The sequence below is a fragment of the Gymnogyps californianus genome, chromosome 7 (assembly GCF_018139145.2).
Source record: "Gymnogyps californianus isolate 813 chromosome 7, ASM1813914v2, whole genome shotgun sequence".
In the NCBI taxonomy this organism is placed as follows: Eukaryota; Metazoa; Chordata; class Aves; order Accipitriformes; family Cathartidae; genus Gymnogyps; species Gymnogyps californianus.
Genome location: NC_059477.1, coordinates 4,096,409 through 4,121,403, shown reverse-complemented (window position 1 = coordinate 4,121,403; position 24,995 = coordinate 4,096,409). Strand labels below are relative to the sequence as shown.

The 24,995-nt window shown below is 43.4% G+C and overlaps 1 protein-coding gene across 1 annotated transcript in view; it reads right to left on the bottom strand.

The window, feature by feature from the left end:
• ABCA12 (ATP binding cassette subfamily A member 12) overlaps positions 1–24,995 on the bottom strand; it is an 87,738-nt gene that overhangs the window by 54,095 nt on the left and 8,648 nt on the right. The window contains 10 exon segments of the mRNA XM_050899927.1: positions 1–60; positions 63–2,300; positions 2,303–3,402; positions 3,538–3,634; positions 4,712–4,824; positions 7,786–7,964; positions 8,748–8,933; positions 9,683–9,792; positions 11,205–11,293; positions 13,946–14,093. Of these exon segments, the coding sequence (XP_050755884.1) occupies positions 1–60; positions 63–2,300; positions 2,303–3,402; positions 3,538–3,634; positions 4,712–4,824; positions 7,786–7,964; positions 8,748–8,933; positions 9,683–9,792; positions 11,205–11,293; positions 13,946–14,093 (4,320 nt within the window).

The following is a 24,995-nucleotide window of genomic DNA, read 5'->3' as shown; positions in this document are numbered from 1 at the left end:
TGCTGTTCTTGTAGACAGCAGCAAACTCCGGAGACAGTTTCAGGTTTGTTAGGGCAAGCTGAACACTTTTGTAAAGGTCTCATTGTGCATTGTTCCACCCTCCACGCCCATGGAATCAAAGAGGGGTTTGCAGGGGCTCCTGGCTAAGGACTCGCTTAGAGTGGCATTTTCAAACAGCATCTCAAGTGTTACGTGGAGCACATCCTGAGCGGAGCAGTTCTGAGGTGTCCCATAACCATTGTCACTGTTCTCAAGGAAAGGACTCAAGGCTAAATGTAAAAACTGCCAAATTTTTGCCTCTAGCGAAGTATTGTGCAGTAAGGAAGACTCACTGAACTCCTTCTGCAGCAGCAAATGTGAGAAATTATAGACAATGTCCATTTTTTCTTTGAATGTTTTGTTTAAGTTGGTGTCATGAAGGACTTTCATTCCCGCTCTCCATATTTCAATCAGTCTCTGGGTATAGTTACTGTAAGAATCAAATAATAGATTGATAGTTTCAAGCTCACTGATATTATAACTTTTCTGCAAACCTTTTAAAATTAAGATACTCCTTTGCATGGCCTGCGAATATATGGAGATGTTGGTTCCTCTGGAGTCTTCTTCACCATACAGCTCAAACATGGAGGATGCAAAGTTTATCAGCTGCTTCAGTTCCTTACTGAAAGGAAGACTGGAGTCATTTTTCATGATACTGAACTGATTTTGCAGCATGTCTAGAAGTGACTGGGAAGTGAGACTGTCTGTACTATTCCAGTTCATGGCCTGGAGTACTTCAGCAATATGCCAGAAAGCACGAAGTTCATTTCCCTGCCTTCCATGAGGGGAACTCTGGAGTTTCTGCATTAGCTTAGACAAAGAAGAAATCAGCAGATAATGATCACTGGTATTCAGTTTTGCCGTGGCAGCAAGAAGCTGCTCAAGGGACAAGAGCTGTTCTGCAAAATTTTCAGAAGTTACAGGGGTCAACAAGAAGTCAGAAAATAATGATGACACTTTTTCATTTGTGCTGAGATAATTTTCAATGTCTTCAAGCGAGATTGCATGAAGTGCAATCATTTTTATAACCTCCCATGCTTTCTCTGTATTAAAATGAGTCCTGTTTAACATTGTCTGATTCCAAATCACTGCAGCCATAGTTAGAACATCTTGATTTTCTTCTCCATAGGGATTAGGGTAGAACAATCCTTCACCAACTTCATACAGTGGGAGTATTTCTTGAAATATTCTTTCCAAGTCCAGCGTGCTGTTTGTGGCAGAAGTTGAATTGAAAAAGAGTTTTAATGAACTATACAAATAATTCAGATCTGAGGATTTAATTCCTTCACTAGAATTATGAAAGATCTGATGTACTAATGTTTTTCCAGGAGCTACCCCAAAGTCCACAAGAATTAGAGCTTTCTTCATGATTTCCAGGAGTTTCACATATTCATCCACTTCCGTTAGGTTCCATTTGGTGGTCAACACGTTGCCAGTGGTGTGCCACAGCCGTGAGAAATGTCCCCACTCAGACTGGTTGGAAGCATTTCTGCCCACCTGTAGCAGTTCATATATACTGCTGTTCCTAATGGAAATGGTCGGTAACAGACGGGAAAACACAGGCAGCCTATGCCAGTCTGCTGAGCTATCAGAGAAATTCAGGGAGTTCAGTACTGTTTCATTCAACATGAAAGGAATGAGCATGTTCAAAAGCTGAGACGGGACCACACCACCCACATCTTGGACTGGGATGGGGCAGGAGGCGTTACTCTGCAGCAGCCCCTCTGTGACAGCAGTCAGAGCTCTCACCTCCTCCTCTACCCAAGAGTTTTCCAGCTCGGAGACAAGGTTTAATTCAGAAAGGAAACTCAGAGAAAACTGCAGAGACCGGACGATGCATGACAGCTCCTTGGAAAAGCGGTCACTGCTGTTCTTGTAGACAGCAGCAAACTCCGGAGACAGTTTCAGGTTTGTTAGGGCAAGCTGGAACACTTTTGTAAAGGTCTCATTGTGCATTGTTCCACCCTCCACGCCCATGGAATCAAAGAGGGGTTTGCAGGGGCTCCTGGCTAAGGACTCGCTTAGAGTGGCATTTTCAAACAGCATCTCAAGTGTTACGTGGAGCACATCCTGAGCGGAGCAGTTCTGAGGTGTCCCATAACCATTGTCGCTGTTCTCAAGGAAAGGACTCAAGGCTAAATGCAAAAACTGCCAAATTTTTGCCTCTAGCGAAGTATTGTGCAGTAAGGAAGACTCACTGAACTCCTGCAGTAGAAGATGTGTTAAGTTATAGACAGGGTTAATTATTTCTTCACTGGAAGCTCACTGGCACTTGTATAATGGAGTATTTTCATTCCTCTCCTCAGAAGTTCAGACAAGCTCTCAAAGGTTTTATTGTCAAAATTAAAGAAAAGATCTATAGATTTTAATTTACTGACATTATAATTCAGCTGTAAGTCTTTTAATATGTACAAGGTCTTTTGTATGGCTTGAGTGACTAGTGAGATACTGGCTACTTCAGAGTTTTCCCCAAACTCTTTAAACACGGCTGTTATAAATTCTGACAGTTGATCCAATCGTTCACTGAAGACACTACTTGAATTATTATTCAGCTTTTGTAAATGGCTGTTTAATACCTCTAAAAACTGCCCATAGGCTATGATGCCTGTGTTATTCCACTTCATCGATCTCAGTTTTTCCCCAATGCGCCAATAGGCATTCAACTCGTCCCACCAGGCTTCACCCATGGAGCTTTCTACTTTCCGCATCAGTTCAAACACAGGCATCAGTAGGTACTGATAACCTATGTTGGTGTCTGTCATTATAAAAAACATCTTCTGGAGAGCTAGGAGCTGGTCTGGAAAGTTTCTGTAGGACACAGGCTTAAGCAGATAATCGGAAAACAAAGGTGGTATTTCTTGCATTCCATTTAAACGGTCTCTGAAGTCTTCCAGAAATGATGGCATGCTAGCGGAGAGCAACATTTTGAGAGCATCCTTAGTTTGCACTGTACTAAAATTAGAATTATTTAACAGAACTGGATTCCAAATCATTGTAGCTAATTTTAAAGCGCTCTGAATTTCTTTCCACTGGGTCATTATATTGAAAATGGAAGTCCCATTAAAGTCACTCTGTAATTGCAGTGATGTGAAGTTATAGATTTCATCAATTATTTCCTTATTATATGGTTCCTTTAATTTATAATCACGATGTGGATTCATTCCCAGTTCAAGAATTGCATACAATTTCTGTAATGTTTCATTCTTCAAATTTCTGAATAGATTTAAGCTTTTTAATTCACTTCTATTCATTTTTCTCTCAAAGCCTTTTAAACGATGTAGAGACTTTTGTATGGCTTCTAAATCATCTGAATTAATGGACCTCTTGGAGTCTTTTCCACCAATCTCTGGTGACTGTATTTTTCTGGAGGGGAAAAAAAAAACCCACAACGTTTTAGTGAATATGAAATCAATGCAAGTGGAAATGTAAAGTGATTTAGAGCAAAGATCATAGATTTGAATTATACTGTTAGTAATATCCCTTTAGCTAATGTCTTACCTCAGAACTTCCTCCAATTCAGACACTAAAGTCCGATTGTCTTCCCAGTTAATAAAGTGATCACAAATATATCTGGTCACCAAATTTCTTTCTTTATCTATAACAAACACGTAAAGAGTATATTAGTAAAGATCACATCAATTTGGAAACTGAGAAGAGCTTTATGGCAAATCTCTTAAGGATAACATGCATGTATGAAGTTAGGCTCCTACGACAAGACACAAGATCCTGGTTAGAAATGTGACTGCTCTTTTGGGGTGTAACTCTTCCTGGCCTTCCGAAGGAAGTCACGATGCTACCTGTCATCGTAGAAATGATTTTCTGTCTCAGGAACAGCTCAGTGCCCTTGTGATCTGGGTGCTAATGGAGCTCTCCTGCTTTAGGAGCACTTTGCCATCAGTGATGCAGCACAAGCTGGCCTAACATTTATTATTGTTTCTTTCCCTTTATTTGGGAATGCTTTTTTACTACCCACACATAGGCTCTGACTGCAGCATCATTTACGTCTCCCATAGCCATTTACACTCATCTTGATATCCCCATGTGTCCAGTCCTCTCACTAGCCACATCTTCATGTTTTCCCTATTTGCACTGCATTAATCTGCTCTTTTCTTATCCACCCCGACATCCACAATCTCCATCAAACAAGAGGCAGAGCATGGATGGCATTTACCAATCTGTCCCTTGTAGCATTTAGATGCTGTACCTTTCCCTTGCCCGTTCACATAACCTCAGTTAGAGGTGGATATTGAGGACTCTTCCTCTGCTGTAAGCTGACAAGGGTGTAGAGGAACGGCTAATCTTGACGTATACAGCTTGTTGTGCAGCTCAGACTCAGCCCCTACCTTGATATATCGAGGTGGGTTTGACAGAGCCCCCAACTAGAGGCAGATTTTGACCCCCCCAAAAAATCACGGTAAAAAATTACCGCTCCCCATTTCCACTGAGACTGCAAACTCATGTTAATTCATCGTCTACTGACAAAACCAAGCTTTTTTACTTTTCTATTTGAAATGAGGTATTTTATTCACATTTGCAAAAAGTTGAAAGAAGAATTCATTATGCTGAGCCCTGAACAGCATGCAATCTGTATGGTTACTTAATAGCCTGCAGTTTGCTGCTTCTCAGCGTCACAGGTTTTCAGCAGAGATATCACTATATGGAGGAGTCTTACCTTGCTCCAAGCAGTTCAGGGAATATGGAGGATCTGTAACCCCATTCTGAACAGTTTTGAATCTATCATCAGTCACAAGTGATGCAGAGACATTCTGAGCTGCCAGCACAACACTAAAGGGGAAAAAAACCAACAAGAAAAATAAATTGTGGTTACAGGTTTATGAGAAGAAATAAAACAAGTGTTCAAACAGGAAACAGCTGGAGTACAGCCTATCATTCTTAAAATGTCTGGCAGACAAGACATTGCCCCTACTTTTAATTATTTGTTTGATCATGCACAAAATACAAATACAAAGGGCTTTGATGGGAAAGCCATGGCAGTATATTAGCACAAACATATGTGTTGCACTCATTAGGTGTACTTATTCAAAGGGTTATGTAAAATCTATAGACCACTTAAATCCTCACAATAGGTCTTAGAAAACAGTCAGGTGATATGCCAGCCCAGTGATTCACTGCTGTGGCTAAGTCTCCTCCTAAAAGAAACCAAGAAGCAAGCAGACAAGGCTCCAGGGAGAGCAGGGATTCCTAGGGGACAACATCTGTGGAAGGAAGAAGAAGCAATCACAAATATAACTGTTACCATTTCCAATTCTCCTTCCTTCCTCTTTTATACTGTAATAATCAGGCTGACAGGGAAGCAAGGAATGTTTTTCAGTCTTAGGAAAGAACAAGCTGATAATCAGGCATATTGTATCACAGAGGAAGACATTTAAAAGACTGTCTATTCAATGTGTGCAGGTTACTGAAAACTTCATGGTGATTATTAGTCCCTTTTGCTTCTCCTACAGGAGAAGCTACATAAAGAGTAGCTCTTCACTGTATGCATAGGGTCACCGTGAAATGCACAATCCCTCGCCTGCCTGAAGTTCTGCAGGTGATACACAAATAACCTAGCTGAGCTGATTTCAGTAGCATGAATAAATACATACTGATTTGTGGGAACAGACTGCTAGTGAGAACAGAGCACCAGGGATCTCTTTTCTCCTCATTTAACATAATGTCTCCATGCAGGTTTCGTGGACTTGGTGCTCTCCATTTCCATTCTGCAGAGGTGCTTGTTAGTAAGAGTCTTAGAGGGGGAAGAAACCGCAGTTATAAATGACATATTTAGTGGAGCAATGGCAGAGCCAAGGAGGTGGGAGGCATAGGCTTGCCAAAAGTGGACACATATCATCCAGATCAGAAGGTAACAAACATGGAAACAGTGTTGTTGTTGCCCTTTTATGTCAGTCTTGCAGGGCTTTTGCAGAATTTGGTTTTAGAGAAAAAGTTCAGCTTACGGGCTTATCTGAAAAGCTATCTTAAAGCAACAAACAAGAGCATTTGTGAATTCAGTCTGTAAACCAGGTTTGTGTGGGTAATAAAACTTGCTCCTAAACTTTCTATAGAATTCATGACTTTGAAGTTGCTGTTCCACAGTGGTGGTGGTATCACGTGGTTAATACAGATACCACAATGAGCAAAAGTTCTTTTCTTCTGTATCTTCATATGCAGACTACAAAAAAATTCCCTGCACAGCATTTCTTTAGGAGGTCAGTACTGCCTGAGTAAAAGACATGGCCAGGCTCACTAAGATGTGCTTTTGTAAGCATCATTAAAAATACTATTTGTGCAATCTCTTTGCAGTAACTCTTTACTCATGCACTTACACTGCCAGATGCTAGGCATAAAAGCACTGCACAGTTCTGGTGATGAAACTCTATGTGCCTCTTTGTTGTGCCTATGATAACTTTGCCCAGCTCCGCAGCTGTAGAGCAAAGCAGAGCAGCACAGTAAATATTAATTCTTCCTGGGCACTCAAACAGTGCTGGTTCTCAGGCTTGATTCTGCAAGCCAGTAAATGCAAACAAACGCAATAATCCTGTGACTGAAACAGCAGCATGGGCAAAACATCTCTGGATAAAATTAAAATTCTTGCCACGCTGCTACCGAGTCCTTTAAGGATAAGGACATTACAACTTACAAATAGTTCTCACAATGCAGTACGGCAAATTACCTAGATATTAAATGTACAGGTTTTTAAGTGCCTTGGCAACATGCCAGTGATGAAAAGTGAGTCCCTCTAAGCCTGGGTGTAATCAAAGTGGCAAAGTTTCTACAACCTCTTTTGGCATCTTTACCCAACTGCTCATGTATCCAACAAAAAAAAAAAAGTCTGAAGACACTCAGTTGCTTGCTGTCCTCCACGTCCTGTAACAAGTGGACTATTCAGAATAATTTATAGCAGTGTCAGTCACATATCCAGTAGATGATTTGGAACAGAGTCCCCTAATCTTTTGAGTAACTCAAGTCTTCTAGAGATCAGTGAGAGTTTAGCCCAAGTATGGACCAGGAAAGGGATTTCAAGGCTAAGCCAATTTTAGAAGAGTTTTTATTGTCCTAGCTGCATACAGCATCGAATATTTCAGCACAGTTAATTAATGCAGTTAAGCAAGCTCTGTTTTTCATATAACCACTGAGTAAGAACATAACTGGTACTTTCTTCTTAAAGTCAGACATATTCAAAGCCCCATATGCTAAAAACCAGGCTCCCTCCCTTCTCTGCTTTTTTGGGACCAATCTTGAAAGATAAAATAGCAGTAAATCAGGTAATCAATTTAAAAAAAAAAAAAAAAGAATTTATGGCTTCCCTACAAATGTTTGAGGTGTTCCAAAGCAACTTGAATTTGGCTCAATGCTTTTCCAGAAAGAAGCAGCCAGCTGCTTTCTTTAGCAGAACAACTATCCAGCCACGAGGCCTTTTCTTCAACCAAAGGCAGTGGCTGTTACTCACCACCTTTTCTATCTGCACATGGGCATGACAGCGCCTCTAAGCAGGCTGGAAGAAAACTAAGAGTTCATATCAAGCTCCCATTTAAAAAGTGACACAAGAGTCATTGAAAATCAAAACACTGCTCACTGTCCTTAGAGACCTTTAGAGATGCATGAGTATGGAGCCATATCATCCCCCAAATAAACCATGCTTTTAAGCTAACACCCTTTCTTCAAGACGAGAGGTGACGTCCTTAGAGTTCCATACACAAACCCACCAACTTTCAGTGCCTCTCCTGGCATTTTCTATAGTTTTACCTGCTTGGATTCTGAAGAAAATCAATTATGTCTTGCAGCTGCATGCTGCCCTGAAACACATCTGGGGCCAGCAAAAGGAGATGCCACAAGGAGGTGTCATTCTGCACTTGGGAGATGAGCATCAGAAAGGAGACCATTTCATTGACGAATGCTGCCTGGTACTGTGGGTTGTGTTGCACCTTAACAACAATGCAAGAAATTATTTAAGAACAAGAACCCTTGCTGACGGTGGGTCTTTTTATGCTTTTCAGCTTGCACTGCACTTATACACAACTCTAAAAACAATACATTCAAAGGACTCTAGTGACAGGCAATAACTGAGAGAGTGACTGTGCTTTACCTTCACATTCCAGATTGTACAATAAATTCTCTGTTTAGACAAGCCCTACGATTCACAATGTCCCAAACAGTCCGAAGACTAGGAATACAAGAAAAATTAATATCAGTCCTCACCCTGGCAAAAAAGAAAGCATGACCTTTAAAGGATTCATTTGCTTTAATTATATAGCTTTCCCAAAGACAAGTACTGCTTCAATCATGAATTGTTGGATTAGATGCAAGAGTTACTGAAGTTACACAGCTGAGGTAATACACAATTAAATTTACTACCTCCCCTAGCTTTAAATATTCTGATTTATACCACATCCTCACACTGTTCTATCTACCTGTTGCTGCAGCAAGGCAAATAAAGAGGAGAAACAAGACCTAGGCGTGGTGAGAGCCCTTAGTGGCTACTAGCTGACGGCTGCATGTCCTTGCCTTTCTGAGCTGTGTACTCAACTCTAAGGTCTGTGGGCTAATCCCATTCACAAGAATTAGCTCAGCCTCATCATGCACTGTATGCACTTCAGTATAGAGATGAGCAACTCCTAGCCACGTTATATCTCCCAAACACTGCAATAACATGTGTGAACTAACACAGCTACTAGCTGCAGATATTAGGAAAGGTCCCAGGCACTTACCTGAGAGAGCTGACTTCTGAACTCTTGGGTAAACGACTCTAAAAGCGATGAGTCAGTAAAGCAGAATGTCTGGTGGATATTGGCTGCCATCTTCTCTTCAGTGAGATCGGGATGTGCTATGTATCGCGACAAGACCTCACACAGAATGACTTTGAGATTTGCTGCAGTTGAATATCGGGTCTGGCTCTAAAAGTAAGATGTAATGTTGAAGGCAACTTTAAAGCAATACTCTATTTGGGATGGTTTTAAATACAGTGATGAGACTTTTTTAAGGGGTAGTAGTGACATCTGAAAAGCATTGTCATTACAAGCACTTACACACATACAGAATTCTAACAGGTTAACAGTGTCACTGAAATCCCTCAAACTCTCCACACAGACAAAGAGAAACGTGTGAGTAAGTGTTTGTAGGCCTTAATACAAAAACACAAGCATACTGGTGTCCATTACATGGTACCAAGTTTCTGTCACAAAGGAGTTGTTCCTGTATGTAGTCAATACCTACATAATAAACACATAGTGCCTCTGGTGCCACTGCAGGAGTATTGCGGGCAAATAACAAATTGAATGGCAAAGACTGTGACATCATATCTTTAATTTCACATGAAAGAAAACACACTCTAAACACATTAACTCACATAAGTTTTGAGCAAAATATCTCAGGGTATTCTGTGTGACCGTATTTGGTAATTCATGGTATTATGTCCCAAGGTGTCTAGTTTATCTGGTTTCTACTTAGAGGATAACAAACTTACCACAAAGCTTAAAGTCCACCCATAGTAACTGCCGCCTTCTTCCCAAAATAAAGCACACTCACGTAACAGGGGAGATCCAAAAGCAATAAAAGCTGTATATTGGTACTTGGAGCTTCTATCTCTTTAAATATGACGATACATAAATGTTCACACTCAGCTATTACGCAAATACAGACTTACCTTCCCAAAATTGAGGATTTTGTTGAACATGTTGATGCTGGAAGTCAAGTTAGATGGTGATGAAATATTCCGAAGGGTTTTTTCTCCATGAGATACCAAATCCCCAAATGCTGCAATACAGTTTGAAACACTGTCTTTTACTTAATGTCTTTTAATCTCTTTGCTACATCAAACCATGACACAGGATAACCGACTACAGCTTTGGGCATGCCATCATTACTAATCTGTTTCCAAAGATACAGCCAATGGCATCCTGTAATTACTTAAGGTTTTTTCTGATGTAATTAAATCCCGGATTACATTCTTTCCTTCTGTAACTTTTAAAAATTAAATGCATTTAACTATCTGCTTGCAGTTCAACATTAATTTCCACCTCTTTTCTCCAGTCCTCCAGCTCCCCCATGCAGGAAGAGAGATGGGTAGCCTTACAAGGAAGCCCACATCAGCTCAAGCCAATAGCCCTGTAAGGGAGAACTCTCCAGGTGTCTTTGGCACCAGTGGGTGGTACTTGTTATTCAGAAACAGCTCCAACACGGATTTGGAGCACTGCTGCCCGCTATACAGGGTGGCATACTGCCAGGTCCCCAGCTGACACACACCAAAGCCAACACTTGCACTGAGCCGCACTCTCAAAACGACAGAGCTCACTGAAACCGAAGGAGCTACGCCAGTTTACACCAGCAAAAGCTATGACCTATGATTTGTATTTTATTTTTTTAAATAAGATGTAGAACTGAGCTCCTCCCTGACCATCCGTGGCCATCAACATGAGTTGATAGTTCCCCTAACTGTTCATTGATTTCTGCCCCCCCGCTGTGTTCAGTCCCTTTTGCGTTCTGCCTTTTTCTGCCCGTACACCGAGTGAGTGCATTGGCAGGAATGCTAATTGGAACAGTGAATGGCTGGGGCAGAACAGTCACGGAATGCAAATCTGTAATCATTCATTTGATCATGAGCTCCCTGGAGAAAGGACTATCCATCATGATGGCGTGCGGACAGTACTAGCCATTACCATCAATAGATAATAATTGTAATGATTTTATAGAAAATTTAAGTCTGAAAGTTCCTTCAGGAAAGAGAATCACATCAGAGGAGAACATCACCAACAATAAATAGCCACTGTGGCACAGAAGAAGACTTATTTGCCGGATAACTGTGAATAAGAAATACGTTTGAAAAAAATGATAAGCTGTTTCTGGACAACTTGTGGGCAATAAAAGGACAATATTCCATAAATAGCCAGGTCTTTAATTAATGTCCAAACAGTCTGCGATCTCACATTGCTCCTGTGAAGCGCAACAATTTAATCGTGGTTTCTTGGCCAAATTCCAAAAGTCTTCTCTACAGACAGTTACTTGTAATTATTCCCAAGAATTTACACTAATGTCATGGCCATGGTCACATGCCTGTATAGAACACACAAATCATTTTAGCAGTGCTCTAAGAATTGCATCTCTGTCCAGGGAGCTTCAAAAGATCAGCCTTTAAAGACCAGAACTTTGCAGAGCAGTGAATAACCTACCCAGTGAAGCATTCCTGCTTTTAGGAACCTCTGCACTCCATGGTGATGGATGGCTGTCCTTGGCTGCACTGGATGAGCTCCTCTGCTTACTGGAGGAAGGAAGAAAAAAAGAAAAGGGGGGGGGAGGGGGGGAAAGACAAGACACCTGTAACAACTCAGAGTTTCTTATGATTAAGCTTACACTTAACTACTGCGTGACTCAGAATGGGTCTATAGCTGGATTTCATGGCAGGTGTGTTGAAATCTGGGTTGTGCAAAATTCTAGTTCCTTCTAGAGGCCTGGCATTTATTTTGGGGAAGCACACTGCAGCGCTCTCAAACAGATGGAGGGGACCGCATTCATGCCTGCTCTGCAGGGACACCAAGGACAGGCAAGGCTTGACACGTATTTGGTCTAATCTTAAACAAATTCCCACTTCTGGAAAGAAGGCCTCATTGTATCAAGTCCTATTCTGTCCTCCGCCAACATACGTTCAGCAGAAGAAATAGTGCAGAACTTCATGGCACTGTTAATGACACTCGGACTGAGCAGAAAGGCCTTGATGTAAGCTGGAATAGCTCCAAGCTATAACAGCAGGTTGCATGCCCCTACCAAGAAATCCTTCAAGACATCAGGACCGTACTTCATCCTTCCCAAACATTTCACTACAGAGGAAAAGAAAGGGTGGAAGATGTTGGTGTTGAGCTCAGTTTTTGTACTTTTGTTCTCTTTTATTAAGGGAAATCTCAAGCAACCATGACTTGCGCACCTTGGTAAATGTTTCTAAGGAACAGAATCAAAGATAAGAACCTCGCCCATTTTCTCTGCTGGCCACTGGTAAGACACAGTTTTAGGGCAAGTTATAAAACAGTTTAATAAGAGCTTCAGTGAGTTGCACAATGGGAGGGGAAAAAACCCAGTCTGTGTCAGCTGAATATTACAAACTCTAGAATATGACACAATAATATATCCAGACAGTGAAGGGTCACAGCTCAAATACTTTGCCTTCACGACAAACGCACCCATGGTGATTCTGCTCCTGAGGCAAAGCTGCATCTATTCATGTTGGCTTCTGCAGCTTTCCCCTACCCAGTCAACCTTCTGCTGAGGTTTTATACTCTGCTGTATCCTGCTAGGTTTGCTGTGACTACTTAACAGTTGGGTGTTTTTTCTTGTAGAATACAATATATTTCTAAAGCTGACGTTGACCACCCAAGGGTAGCTATACCCACATAGTTGTGTGATACTTCTCACAGCCAACTTCTAGCATCAACAGTGGTCAAGATGCTTATTAATGACTCATGTGACTTGAGCTATAGTTTGGCCAAATCCTTTGATTTTCAGTTGGCAGGAAAAAACAGTTATTTCCTAAACAGCTGTACAGAAACCAAAAACAGAAAGCAAGGAGGATTTGTAGCTATTGAAACCCATGGAAGACCTCCAGCTTTGGCACTAGAAGTTCTCATTTCTTCATTTCAATACCCCAAATTAACTATTGTTTAACATGCCCAGGGAAAAACAATGACACTGAGGAAACCAGTGAGGAGCTGTGAATCCAGGCATCCAGTCTCTGTGCGGCTCTGCCCTTGAATTTGATCAGGATTCACCTTGCGTAACTTCAGTCATCCACATATTTAGTCATTCAGACTCCTTCTAACCAATGGAGAGATCCTGACCATTGACTTGGCCTGGGAAATGCCAGTCCCTCTGCACTGACTAAGGAAAACCCTTGAGGAGCCACCAACCCCAGGATGCCCCATCCTGCCTGCTGGGCTCTCTGGTAGAAGGCATGGGGCCCACCTTAGCTCTTCAGACTCTCAGGCTCTGGCCAAGGGGGATTTTGAGGCTCTGACATAGCCACTATGGAGCAGCCTCTCACCTGAAAGCAAAGATGAGCAGCCAGGGACCTTGTATGCGAGATGCCTGGATTTTCAGCTCTCCATTAACCAGCCAGACCTCAGAGTAGCATGTTCCCCAGGGGTGTGCCAGAACCGGGCAGCCAAGATGCAGAAACAACCCTGGCTGGCATGTCTCAAAGCAAATGCTACTTGGCTTCAACTGGAATATCAACAGAATTGAAATGCCTCCACTGAACATTTCAATTTCAACAAATGGACATTCCAACAAAACATGCCCAGCCAGCTCGACGCTGTAAATCTACATGCTTTTGTGTGCAAAAATTGTTTCTTCATTTTCATCTGTTTCCCGATATGTTTGATGACTTGCAGAGAGGACACCCGTTCTGGTTGGCACCTGGAGAATCTACTGAAAAAGCAGTTGCTCCAGAACAAGCGTACCTCAAACTAGAGCTGTTGGGGAACATTTGCCACTTCCACCCAAAGCATCCTGAACCGATCACCACAGTGGCAGATCAGCACGCTGGGCTGCTCTCGGTACAAGTCTTATCCACTGACACTCTGCAGGACCTGACCCACTATCATGCGAAAAAAGTTTCTTTGCTCTGATCTGGGTGAGCAGGAACATTTTTCTCAGGCAGTAAAATTCTCTTCTACTATCAAGCCTGGATCAACTGACACATTACTGATAGTTGTCCCTAATACAGACATTTTTAAAGTGCCCCATGTTGCAGCCCATTCTTTAAGTGTTCAGATATCTGAGACTGTATCTGTTGTAACAGCCATCTGAGATACATCTGTTGTGGACACACTGGCACATACAGACATGCATGGCTGCTCCCTCCACCTCAAAGCAAGTTTTGCTTTACAGCTTGTAACACCCAGATATATTCAGATTCCCTTACAGTCTGAAAGATGAGATGTCATTAAGTCTTGGCAGCAGATCTTCTGGTGTGTATGGTGTGCCTTTACATCTGGCATCTGAATCACACAGCACAGTTTGCAGGAATGGGAAGAAGCCTGCACTAGGAAGATTTCGGGGTGCAAGATAACCTGGAGGAAGGAGGAGAAAGAAAATGCCATTATTATGATGCGGATGTGCAATTTTTTGCCATGTGTTTCTATCAGTATGTGCTATTTTCTCTTCCCAAACCACAGGACTGATTCTCAGTTTCACTGAGGCTCTTCTACTCCACCCTAGCAGCACTACGTGCCAAATCCCACTAGAAGCACCTCGTCAACACTGACAAAGCCATGAAAGGCTATTTAATAGGAAAAAGAGTCAAGCTATTTGTTTATAAGATACCTGTCAGTCCCCAAGCAACTGCAGATTTCCCCCTTCCACTCCAAAATGCAAGAAACAGGCAAGAAATGACAAAAGCACCCTAGGTTTATGATATCCTAATTCCGCCTTTAAAAAATAAAATAAAATAAAGGCAGGCACATGGCCAGAGTAACCTGAAGCACCCATAAGAGCATATTCTCCAAGGCTTGGTTGGATCAGTTTCCATGCAAAGTCACAATCTTCAGTTTCAAGCCAGGGTGTTAAAATAGGGCTCTGCCTCAGCTTTTACCACAGGAAGGGGCAATGGATCCAGGACCAGACAACCTCCTTTGCTTTTTGTGCAGACCTGCCCAGGGAAGGGAGAGGAGCAATCTATCACCACCACCCCCTCCGTGTTTCCTGCCATCTCAGAGCAGCTCCTGTACCATCTGCTTGGTGACCTGTGATGCTGGCAGCCAGCGCTGAGGGGTGAGATGTATGTCCCTGTCTCCCATTTCTGCAAACACAGAGTGGACCTGAGCAATTAGAGACTTTAGTATTTTATGTGCCACTTGCCCCGTGCTGCTTACTGCCAGCCCGCAGAGTTCACCGGCTGCTTTTCCTCTTGGTGACAAATGCTCCAATAAATCTCAAAACTCTTTTGCTGGATCACAGCAACGTATTATTTAAAATAATCATTTGGAAAATTACCTGGCAAAGGACATATTGCTATTATTTCTACTATGGAAAGGAGCCAGATTTACAAAAGGCCCGCAGGCAAGCTTGTGGTAATTGATTACCTTACTCTTTAGTCTCCAAAGACAACCTGTGACTCTCACCCAGGCACAGCTTTATCTCTAACCCTTCCAACAAGGACACCATATTACATTTGTACTACATTTATTAAGTATAGCAGTGGTCAAAAAACAGATGTTCCCAAAGGGGATGGCAGTGCTGGGTGGAGTACATGGCTGTCAGTCTCCTTGAAGGAGACTTGACTTTCCTGAGCTTTCCTCAGCACAGTTGGTCACAGCCCATGAGCACGCACTGCATTTTAGGGTCAAAATGCAAAAGCTCATGGTTTAGCACGGGAGTTCCCACTGCTTCAGGCCAGATGATAGCAACTGGCACAGAGGACTGCCAAGACCTGCAGAGTCAAAGGCACCCATTTTGAGTGGTGTTGTGATTCTCTTGAATACCTCAGCAGAGAACTGCCCTAGAAAATTAAAGGAGATGATAGATACCCTGCCAGAGGAGAGGGCTACCTGCTGTGGGAAGCTCCCCCAACACGCACTGCATCCCCCAGGCGTTACACAGCAGGCTAAGCCAGCTCCCGGTAATCACAGAGCACCAAGGAGAGATGATCTCTCTTGTCCCTACAGGCAGTCCTTCTGCTGTTGGGGCCAAAGGACCAAACATATGCCACTCTAAAGGTTTTGAAGTGTAATTAAGGCTGCTGCCCATGAGGGGAACCTTAGAGTAGGGCACTTTAATCTGGAAGCATCCTTGTGTGAACACCCCTGCCGTGCCTGGGACATTTGCCCTTTGAGATCACCAATTACTACCCTGCAAAACAGCATTTTGCACACGCTGGCATTTTTCTCTCATCTTCCTTCTGATCTCCTGCACCCTCATTCCCATGCAGGAAATTGACTCACACGCCAGTCCAAAAATGCACACCACAGACCTCACTTTACCAGTGTCCCTACCAAAAGGAAGCTTCGAAGACCTGGGAAGCCATGAGGTTCAGGATGGAGCGCATAACCACAATGAAGTGAGACAGGTAGGAGCTAGGAGGGAAATGGCTACACCGTCCACTGCCATCCATATCTACCAACGACAACCAGGGCCAGGAACTAAGCACATATCTCTTAGCAGACCTGGAGCAGCTAAAGCTATGTAACTCCTAGCTGGACAGCAGAGTGGGTAACACAAAGATGCGGCTGGGAGCTTGGGGAGCACTGGTCTTCTCTGGAGAGACGCGAGATGTTTACAGAGACAATGATGGAAGAGATCCTGATGAATCCAGAGCAGAGGAAGACACTTCCTTGAGACATAAGTAGCAATAACAAATTTTAAAATTGGACTCAAAGGTGGTACACTTTGAACTAACTGGACAATTAAATAATCAGTTGCTGTATCACAAGCGAGGTGTACAACGTAAGAACACAGTGATGATATCAGCTCTTTCTTTTCTTTTCTTTTGAAACAGCAGCCTGAAAAATAGAGACAGGAATTCATGACCTGAAGTTTGGAAGTGCTGCTACTCATGATGGTGGCACAATGCCTGTGAAGACATCATTGGCGCAATGCGATTGAGATATTCAGTGAGGCTCTGCCAACTCGCATCAGATGTTGAGCAGCTTGCTGGCACCTGGATACAACCATGGGGCCTGATCCATCACTGAGTCACTGCAGGTGTGAACCAGTGTAACCCCACAATGTTCTTGGCACAAAAGCAGTGGCAATGCCAGAGAGGACTTTTCTGGAAGAGGCCTGGACTCTGACAGCAGTTAGAGAATTAAGGAAGTTTTTCAAGAAAGACTATAACACAGAAAAATCTGAAATGTCTGGGCCAAATTCTCATTTGGTGTAAGTTAGACCTATGCTGGTTCTTACCCCCGAGTATCTAGCACAACCGTGCTCTGTGTCAAGCACACCAAAAACACACAGGCTTATCAGTCAGGATGAAATGAATTGTTACGTTGGCTCTATTGCCTGCATTGATGAGATCTCCACCCACTCCAAAGAAAGTTTAAAGACCTGGTTCAGATGCAGACACCCCTTCCACAGATATGTACCGCTGGGAGATGAATCCCACCCCTGCTTTCTTGTGTGGCAAGCTGATGATGCTGAAGGAGCCACGCCATGCACACTGCCTTCTTTTTGCACTGGCCCCACCGAGCGAAGAACAGGGTGGCCAGGCCGTGTGACAGGTCTGTCACTCCCAGATAACAAGCAGTCAACCTCGCCACCATCAGAACCACGGAGCACTTGTCCCCCTGTTCATACTGCTTTGGAAATCATGTCCTTCAGGGGCCAAAGACGCCAACAATTTAATTTAACAGAAGCTGAGCAGCACAGCCACAGGAAGCTCAGCTTCCGACTATGCTGCCTCTGGCTGGTGTGCCTGAGATCAGATCAGAGCCAGAGCGTAAGGCACCATGTAGGAAGCATGGCTGATTTCGGAGTCCAAGCCCCACACAAACATGGTGCAGCCTCAGATTTCTTTCTTTTAACTCCCTCTCATCCTGCAAAGAAAGGAATTTACTGATGAGAACGTGAGTCAAAAGATGAATGTGCTCCCTGCTCCATCCTCCCGCCCTCCATCCACTTGCTCGTGGTAAGGGGACGTGACTCCACAGAGCCACACGGGCTGCTCTGCCCACACATACAAATTCATTACCTGCGTCAGCCCCGTACGCCACTGCAAGGACAGCCAGGGAGGAAGCTGGCTCCTCACTCCCTTCAAGGCTTCAGGAGATGTTCGTAACTACCTGTCCCTCCCTTGGCTGAGATTTATCCAGCACGTCAACTACATTAGTACACAACGTAAGCACTAGCTATGAAACATTATTGAAGGAAAGTTGTAAATGCTCTGCATATTTTAAAGGACAGTCTTTCAAGGGGGATAGTTTTGCAATCTGAAACATAACACCACCATTAGTGACTTTTGTAGTCTTTCTACTCTTGGGAATCCCTTCAGTCTTCCACATGCTGCAGAAGGCAGCTCCTTCTCCCACTGAAGTCTACAGCAATGCCATATCCAAGGAATATGGATTTCCCTAGCCCTGTAGTCCCCAACTTCATGATCCCACATCACATGACAGAACAGATCCACAACACATGACATAATTTTTCATTCTCCCCGCTGCCTTTAGCTTTAAACCTCTTGATTTCCTAAAACTACAATTACCTTTGGAGGCTCCCACTACACCACCTATGAGCCAAGACAGAGAGATCACTGCACCCACTGCTGCCCCACGTCTGAGCTGAGAGGTCACCCTAGCATATTTCTGGTCAAATTGACTTGTCTGCAACCAAAACCTGAGCCCAGATCTGTATCCTGTTTGTTAGTAAAGACTGACTTCTGTGTTTGCCAGCAGCAGAATCCCAAGCGCAGAGGCTTTTGGTGTCCCCTCTCATTGAGGGCTTTGATTTTCTATCAATCACCATTGAAAGAAGGGGACGGAACCTGAAGAAAACAAGACAGGCATCCCAAAGGGTGGAAGAGGCCAAGGGCTCAGCGCTGCATGGGCTGGCTCATTCTCCCTGCCCAGTAGCATCTAGCTAGGCCAGCCACATCTCCAAGAGCTGAAAAGAAATAAGGCATGCAGAGCAGCGGTAATAAACACAAGATATTTATAATACCTGCATGCCACTGGAAATTCTGGCATTTCCACATTTGTTTTCATTCAGAATAAAATGAAGAAAATTAATCTCTCTTACTTCCCTGAATGTTGTAAATTCCAACATACTTCCTTTCAACACGAGCAAAACATTTTGTTTTCTTCAGGTGAAGGTGCTTGGTATAACAACGATGAAAAGTGTCAGGGTAATAATAAATGCCATACAAGAAAGATGAAAATTACTATTTTACTAGGATCCATAAGATTAATTGAAATTGACTGAAATGTTTAAATCTAAATGGACCATGTTTTATGTTGCCACATTGATTTTGCTGCTTTCATCGCACTGAGGTTTCAGGCATTTGCATTAGCCGAGTCCAACCATTCACTTCAAGGAATTGGGCATTTCAGCGGACCGCAGGCACAGCACCATGAACGCAGCTCCCGATGTCCTCCCCTTCAGCCTGAGGCAGTGAGGGCTGCCTGCCTCAAAGGAGGTAAGTGCTGGGAGGATAGCAGCCATTATTATCCACACCAGAGCAAAGGAAAGTAAATTGGTAGTATTTTCAGGTTATCACTTCTTGTATTTATTACTACTGCTATGCATGAAACAAGGGTATACAGATAGGACCACGTCCACATTCAGTACAGGCTACACTCTGGTTTACATCAGCCAGTGGTGTCTCCTATAAACTAGCAACCAGTTCACTCATTGTGCTGCTAAGTAGCTTCCTTTCCCTCAACTCCCCAGTCTCGGCTCTGCTACTCTGAGAGACACTAACTATATTGCAGCACCATCATTTGAACATGCATATCCCCTTAAATATAATGGAGCTACACAGACCATATCTTTTGCTTTCAAAATATCACCCATGCATTCCTTCTCCCTTTTCTGCCCACACGGTATTTCTGGTTTCAGGGCTTCCTACCTAGCTCTGCCATCCATCCTGCAAAACCAGACAAAATCTATATGCCATTTTATTCATATCAAAGATACAGGATTTCCATTATGAATGGCTACTTCTTAAATAAATTTAGGTACATTAACTGTATTTTCTTCCTCCTTTACCATTAATTTAAAAAGTTTTTCTGTTTTCTATCCACCCATAGTTCAGTGTCATATCACTACCACTCCTTGGGCATGAAAAAATTCTCTTGGCTTCAGATTTCACACACTCTGATACTGCGTATACCTTATGCATTAAGTCCTTCCATATTCCTTCCATAGTTCATAAAAAATCCATACAAATCTCAACTCCCCCACTGGTGAATTAAAGGCATTAATGTGCAAACGACTTCATCAGGAAGTATTGTGTTTAATCGAAAATGCATTCAATCATTGCTAAATCATACAAAGAGACTTAATAACTGGGACTTTTTAGCAAAGAAAAAGATGGCCAAAAAGTGGTTTGATAGAGAAATAAATAAAATAATGATCAGTGATGAAAAAGGCGAGTAAATGATCATCCCTCGCAACACAGGGACAAAGAAACACAATGAGATCTTGAGGTAGCAGGCAAAAGGGACAGAAAGTACCTTTTTTAACAAATACCAAAATGTTGTGGAACTCACTGCCACAGGGTGGTGTATGCTGAAAAGTAGACATTCATTTAAAAAATAATTAGACAAATTCACAAAAATAGATTCGCCAGTGGCTATTAAATATGATCAGTTGGATTCAACCTCTTCAGCTTCTGGCTGAAGAAACCTTAAACATTTCAAGATTTTTCCAGTGGAGGGAACACTCTGTGCTTTGCGTTCCTACACTCTCTCTCAATCATCCCCGTGCAGCAGCAGGGGGTCTAAACCAGAGTGGTAATTCTGACTGTCTATCAGCTGTGATTTATATTTATCTAAGAAGTCACAAAACAGACAATGAAAATATTTACTGCTATGGTGATCTACTCCAACTTTCTAAGCAAAATGTTTAACTATATTGTGTACACACAACCTTCTCACTTCCCTTCTAGTCTTTCCTACAGTCACATAGCATTGCTTTAAACTTTATTCCTTGGCTTTGTTAGAGTCAAAAAGACAAACATGCCTGTTTCAGGACATGACGACTGATATTGTTTCTCTTAACCACATGCAACTGCCCCTTTCCAGCTTTGTTCACATCTACTTATGAACAACAACTTACACTGTCTATTATCTTTTGTAGAAAGCTTTATAATAATGCCAGGACTTTTGATCTCTCTCTAAAAACTAAACCTGATCATCAAATCAATGGGATAAGATTAATTTTGAAGCAGGGTATTTTTTACACACATGGAGAATGGCCCAAATAGCTGGCTGGCCTATCCCTTGATCTATAAAAAGGCAACATTTAATTGCCACGGCATGTGTATTGCTGTGACATTTTATGCACTCTGAAACTCACATCTGACCTTGAAGCTGCAGAGAGGGACCTGCATGTTCCTAGTTACCTAGGTCTTTAGTGGGAGCAGGACCTGGAGGCAAACGCCAGCTGAGCCTTTCCTTTACCTTTTTCACACCTGCAAGATCAATGCCCACACAAGTTCCACACTTGTTACAAAAAAAGGGGGTGAGGACAGTAAGCATTGCAGTTCCCAGCAGTACAGCCCAAATCTTGTTCAGCGTGTCCAAAGCCCACAGCACAGTAGTGATTAGCCCTACTGATTTTAATGGGATTACTCACACTTCAGGTTAAACACATACTTAAGAGCTGTGCTGGATCAGAGCTAATGGTTCGGTATTGCACTCCCTATTGCGCTGTCCCTACGCTGTTGCCTTTCCTATCACAAAGCCCATTTTTAAAACCACTCCAGAGCTAGCAGGTGATTTCTTTCACCCTATTTTGGCCAGCCAGCAGAACTGCCATTTACCTCCGCAATTTCACCTGTTGAGCAGACAGCACTGAAAGAAGAGATTCCCTGAGCTTACCCCCAAGTTGCAAGACACCAAACAGCCTCAGTATCTATCGTACCAGAGTAATTTTTGTTCTTCTGCAAGCCTCCATCACTGCTGTATGTTAGGACAGGTTCATGCTGCAAGGTGGCACACAGTAAGCTCAAATACACACGGTGCAACATACTACCGCCCGCGCATATCAGGACAGGTCCGGATGGCACGCAGCGCGGGGGAACCTGCCAGCCGGGCCCTGCACCACACACGTTAATTATGACGATCTGGTGTTAGCCCAAGTCTCACTGTCCCTGGAGCACACAAATTCCCCCACTGCCTTCCTATTGTGCTTTAAGCAGTGTCATCCTTGGCCGCCCTCTTTCCCTCAACTCTAATTTGATTTTTTTTTTTGTTATTTCCCCCATACAAATCATTATGTAACAAAAAGATGTTGTGAGCATCTATGGCACATACATCAGTTCACCTGTGTACCACATAGCCTACCCTGATTTACAAGTCATACACCCATTACCCAGCTCCTGTTTTTCGAAATGAAAGCTCAGCAGGACCCCAGATGTAACTCCATTCAACTCCCCAGGCGCCAGTATGGCTGGGTGAGCTTGCATTTTTCATCTTTACAGCAACCTTGTTTTCTCAAGTGTCCCAATAACATGATGTCCTCAGTTGTCTGCCTACGACAGTGAGATCGAAGCAGCAGACAACTCACTACAAGACTCCTCCCCATGTTGGTGGCCTCAATGGAGGAAGCATTTCATTGCCTAATTCTCCCCTCGAGCATTTCAGGCTCTGCAAATAAGACCGGCCCAGAGCAGACAGCATCTACTTCCATGCTTATTAAGACTAGGCAAGCTAGTTTTGCTTGCCCACAGACCTTCACCTTCCACCCCCTTATTTAAAAATTAAAAATCAGCACTTGAATCTGAATGCATTGGGTTCACATACTGATCAGGGAGATCATAAAGACGAGAGAACATAAAAATTGCAAAGGAGCGGGAGAAGCAGCAGGTGTAAAGGGTGGAGAAAGAATCCCCAAACCAAACACAAAGAACAAAGGAGGGGAGATGGAAACCTTCTAAGAGGTATTGCAAATTCAGATCAAGATGGGGAAATGACAGAGCTGAAGTCCGCACTGTGGGGCAGAGCTGATGAGGAGGGATCGCACTGGAGGTTGACTGCGTTGTGGAGGGATGCTCCACCGCCTGAAGCACAAACACGCCAAGAGAGAGGAGGAACTGTACACTAGCCCTTTTCCTGCAGGGCTTTTTTAAGCAATATTTAATGCAGACAAGGCTAACTTGGTCTTGTTGTAATACAGCCAACTTGCCTTGTCTGTATGAGCAGCAGGGCACTGCACAAACAGGACCTAAGAAGAGAGTCGGAACATTTCCCAGCAGGAAGCTGGAACCTAAAAGCTTAAATCCATATCTAGACTCTTGAAAAAAACCTGCACAAAAGCTGTGTTTACTAAACCAATGTCTTTCAATGCTGAGTGCCGCCAGGTAGTCTCCAGAGTCCAAGTTTAGATTCTTTAAACAAAAGTGACCTCCTTTCCAGAAACAGACATATCAACAACTTCATCTTCAGTCCAAGCCAAACTGCTCAGCACCTTTGGAAAACACTTCTGCGCTTCTAGGTCCCAGCATCTGGATTCAGATGCTTCAGGAAGTCAATCAGAATTAAGCGACTGCCCCAAGGCCCTGTTGTAATTCAGTGGGGAGGAAAAAATACTGGTAACTCAGGAGCTCCCCTCTCCAACTCTAAACATCCTTCAGTCACACCTCACAAGGCGGGAGAGTCCATAAAAAGAAATGGAGGCATAAACATCACAGCGTTCTCTTTAGGCTATGGGTCTCCGAGCTAAGTGAAGCTTGGGCAAGTCACAGGGAAATGTATGGCTGGCACTGCATGGCTGGGCACTGCTTATGTATGTAAGGAGATCAATATATATGTCTATTCCAGCCAATGTGGGGATAATTAATATAATTCATACCCCCCTTCAGCACTGTTTCAATGAAACAGTGTTATATGGAAGTCTGCTCCCTGACACAATGGCAGCACAACAAAATGAAACAAACCAAAGTTCATACCAAAGTAAGGATGCTTAAGGAGGGACCTGATGAAGTTATTTTGCTAATCATGCTGCAGTTGAGCACAGACAGAAATCTGGTGTTGGCTGTGCAGAAAAGGGGAGAAAATGGACAGAAAAGAAGGGGAGGAAAATGAAGCAATGTAAAGGAAAAGGAGGAGTGGGACTGCTCCATCACAGGCAAATGGTGAAGGAGAGCTGGGAGTCTGATGTGTGCTTGTCCGTATAGAGAGCAGGTTGAACCCTTGGGGTGGATTATACCTTGCATAAATACCCATGACTTATGCAAATGAAAGGAGCAGCCTGTGTAGCTGAGCCACCATCTCAACTCACTGTAATTAGCATGGGAACCTATTAATTTTTCCACACTACGGGAAAAGAGATGAGTTCAAGTCTTTCCAACTATGAAGCAAATTCCTTTAAAGTGCAAGCACCTTTTCAGAGCTTTCTTATCCCCAGGATGGTATCTCAGAGGAAGGATAGTGCTGTGGCTCACCTTGCTCCATGCCACCTGATCTCACGTGTCCTCCTGGCAGCCACAGCCATCACTCACATGGAAAACTAACACAGTTCAAGGTCTTTCTCTGTTAACTGTGGGACAAAGTTAGTGTAAGGATTTCTGCATCAGAGCAACATGCTGGGATTGAGGCAGGGAACTGTCAGAGCTAAAAGTGGTTTGAGGTCCTTCGTTACGCAGACCCACAGGGTAGGAGCCCCCTGAACTCATCTACCAGCACATTGCTGCAACAGTCAGAGGGGCAGAGACATGCATGGGTGACAAGGATGGAGGGCAACAGGCACTGCCTGCCACGGGCTTGGCAGAGCAGACACCTCGCACCCATCACAACCAGCTGCCTTATCCCCTTTCCCAGTGGTATGGGAAAGGGGATACTATCTGCATTTATCCTTTTCTTCTAAGCTATATAGAGCATCCTGCCTCTTTTTCTGACACTACCCTGACCAGGGTAACTCGTGCCTCAGTTACCTCTAACATGGTAATAGTGCTCAGCACAGAAGTCACGTGAAAGCTCCATCTGCAGGTACAACAAGCCACAGCCTCTCTCCCAAGGCATCTCAGATCTCTGCTCTGTGATTCATACTGATTCTTCCAGCCAACTCGGATGTGTTCAAATCCTAGCTACTGATCACAGTAAGGCTGAATGGAGTGTAGCTCAGAGACCCTCCTATCCTGGGCCCTCTCCCAGGAGCACTGGAACCAAGAATGAGAGCAGAGTATGAGTATCTGCTCCTACATAGTGTTGTGCCATGCAGCTCTGGCTCTAAACTAGACCTAAACAGCTATGCTGGTACTGGCAAACAGTCTAGCGCTCAACTATTACGATATTCCCCCAGAACATTGGCTGCAAAGA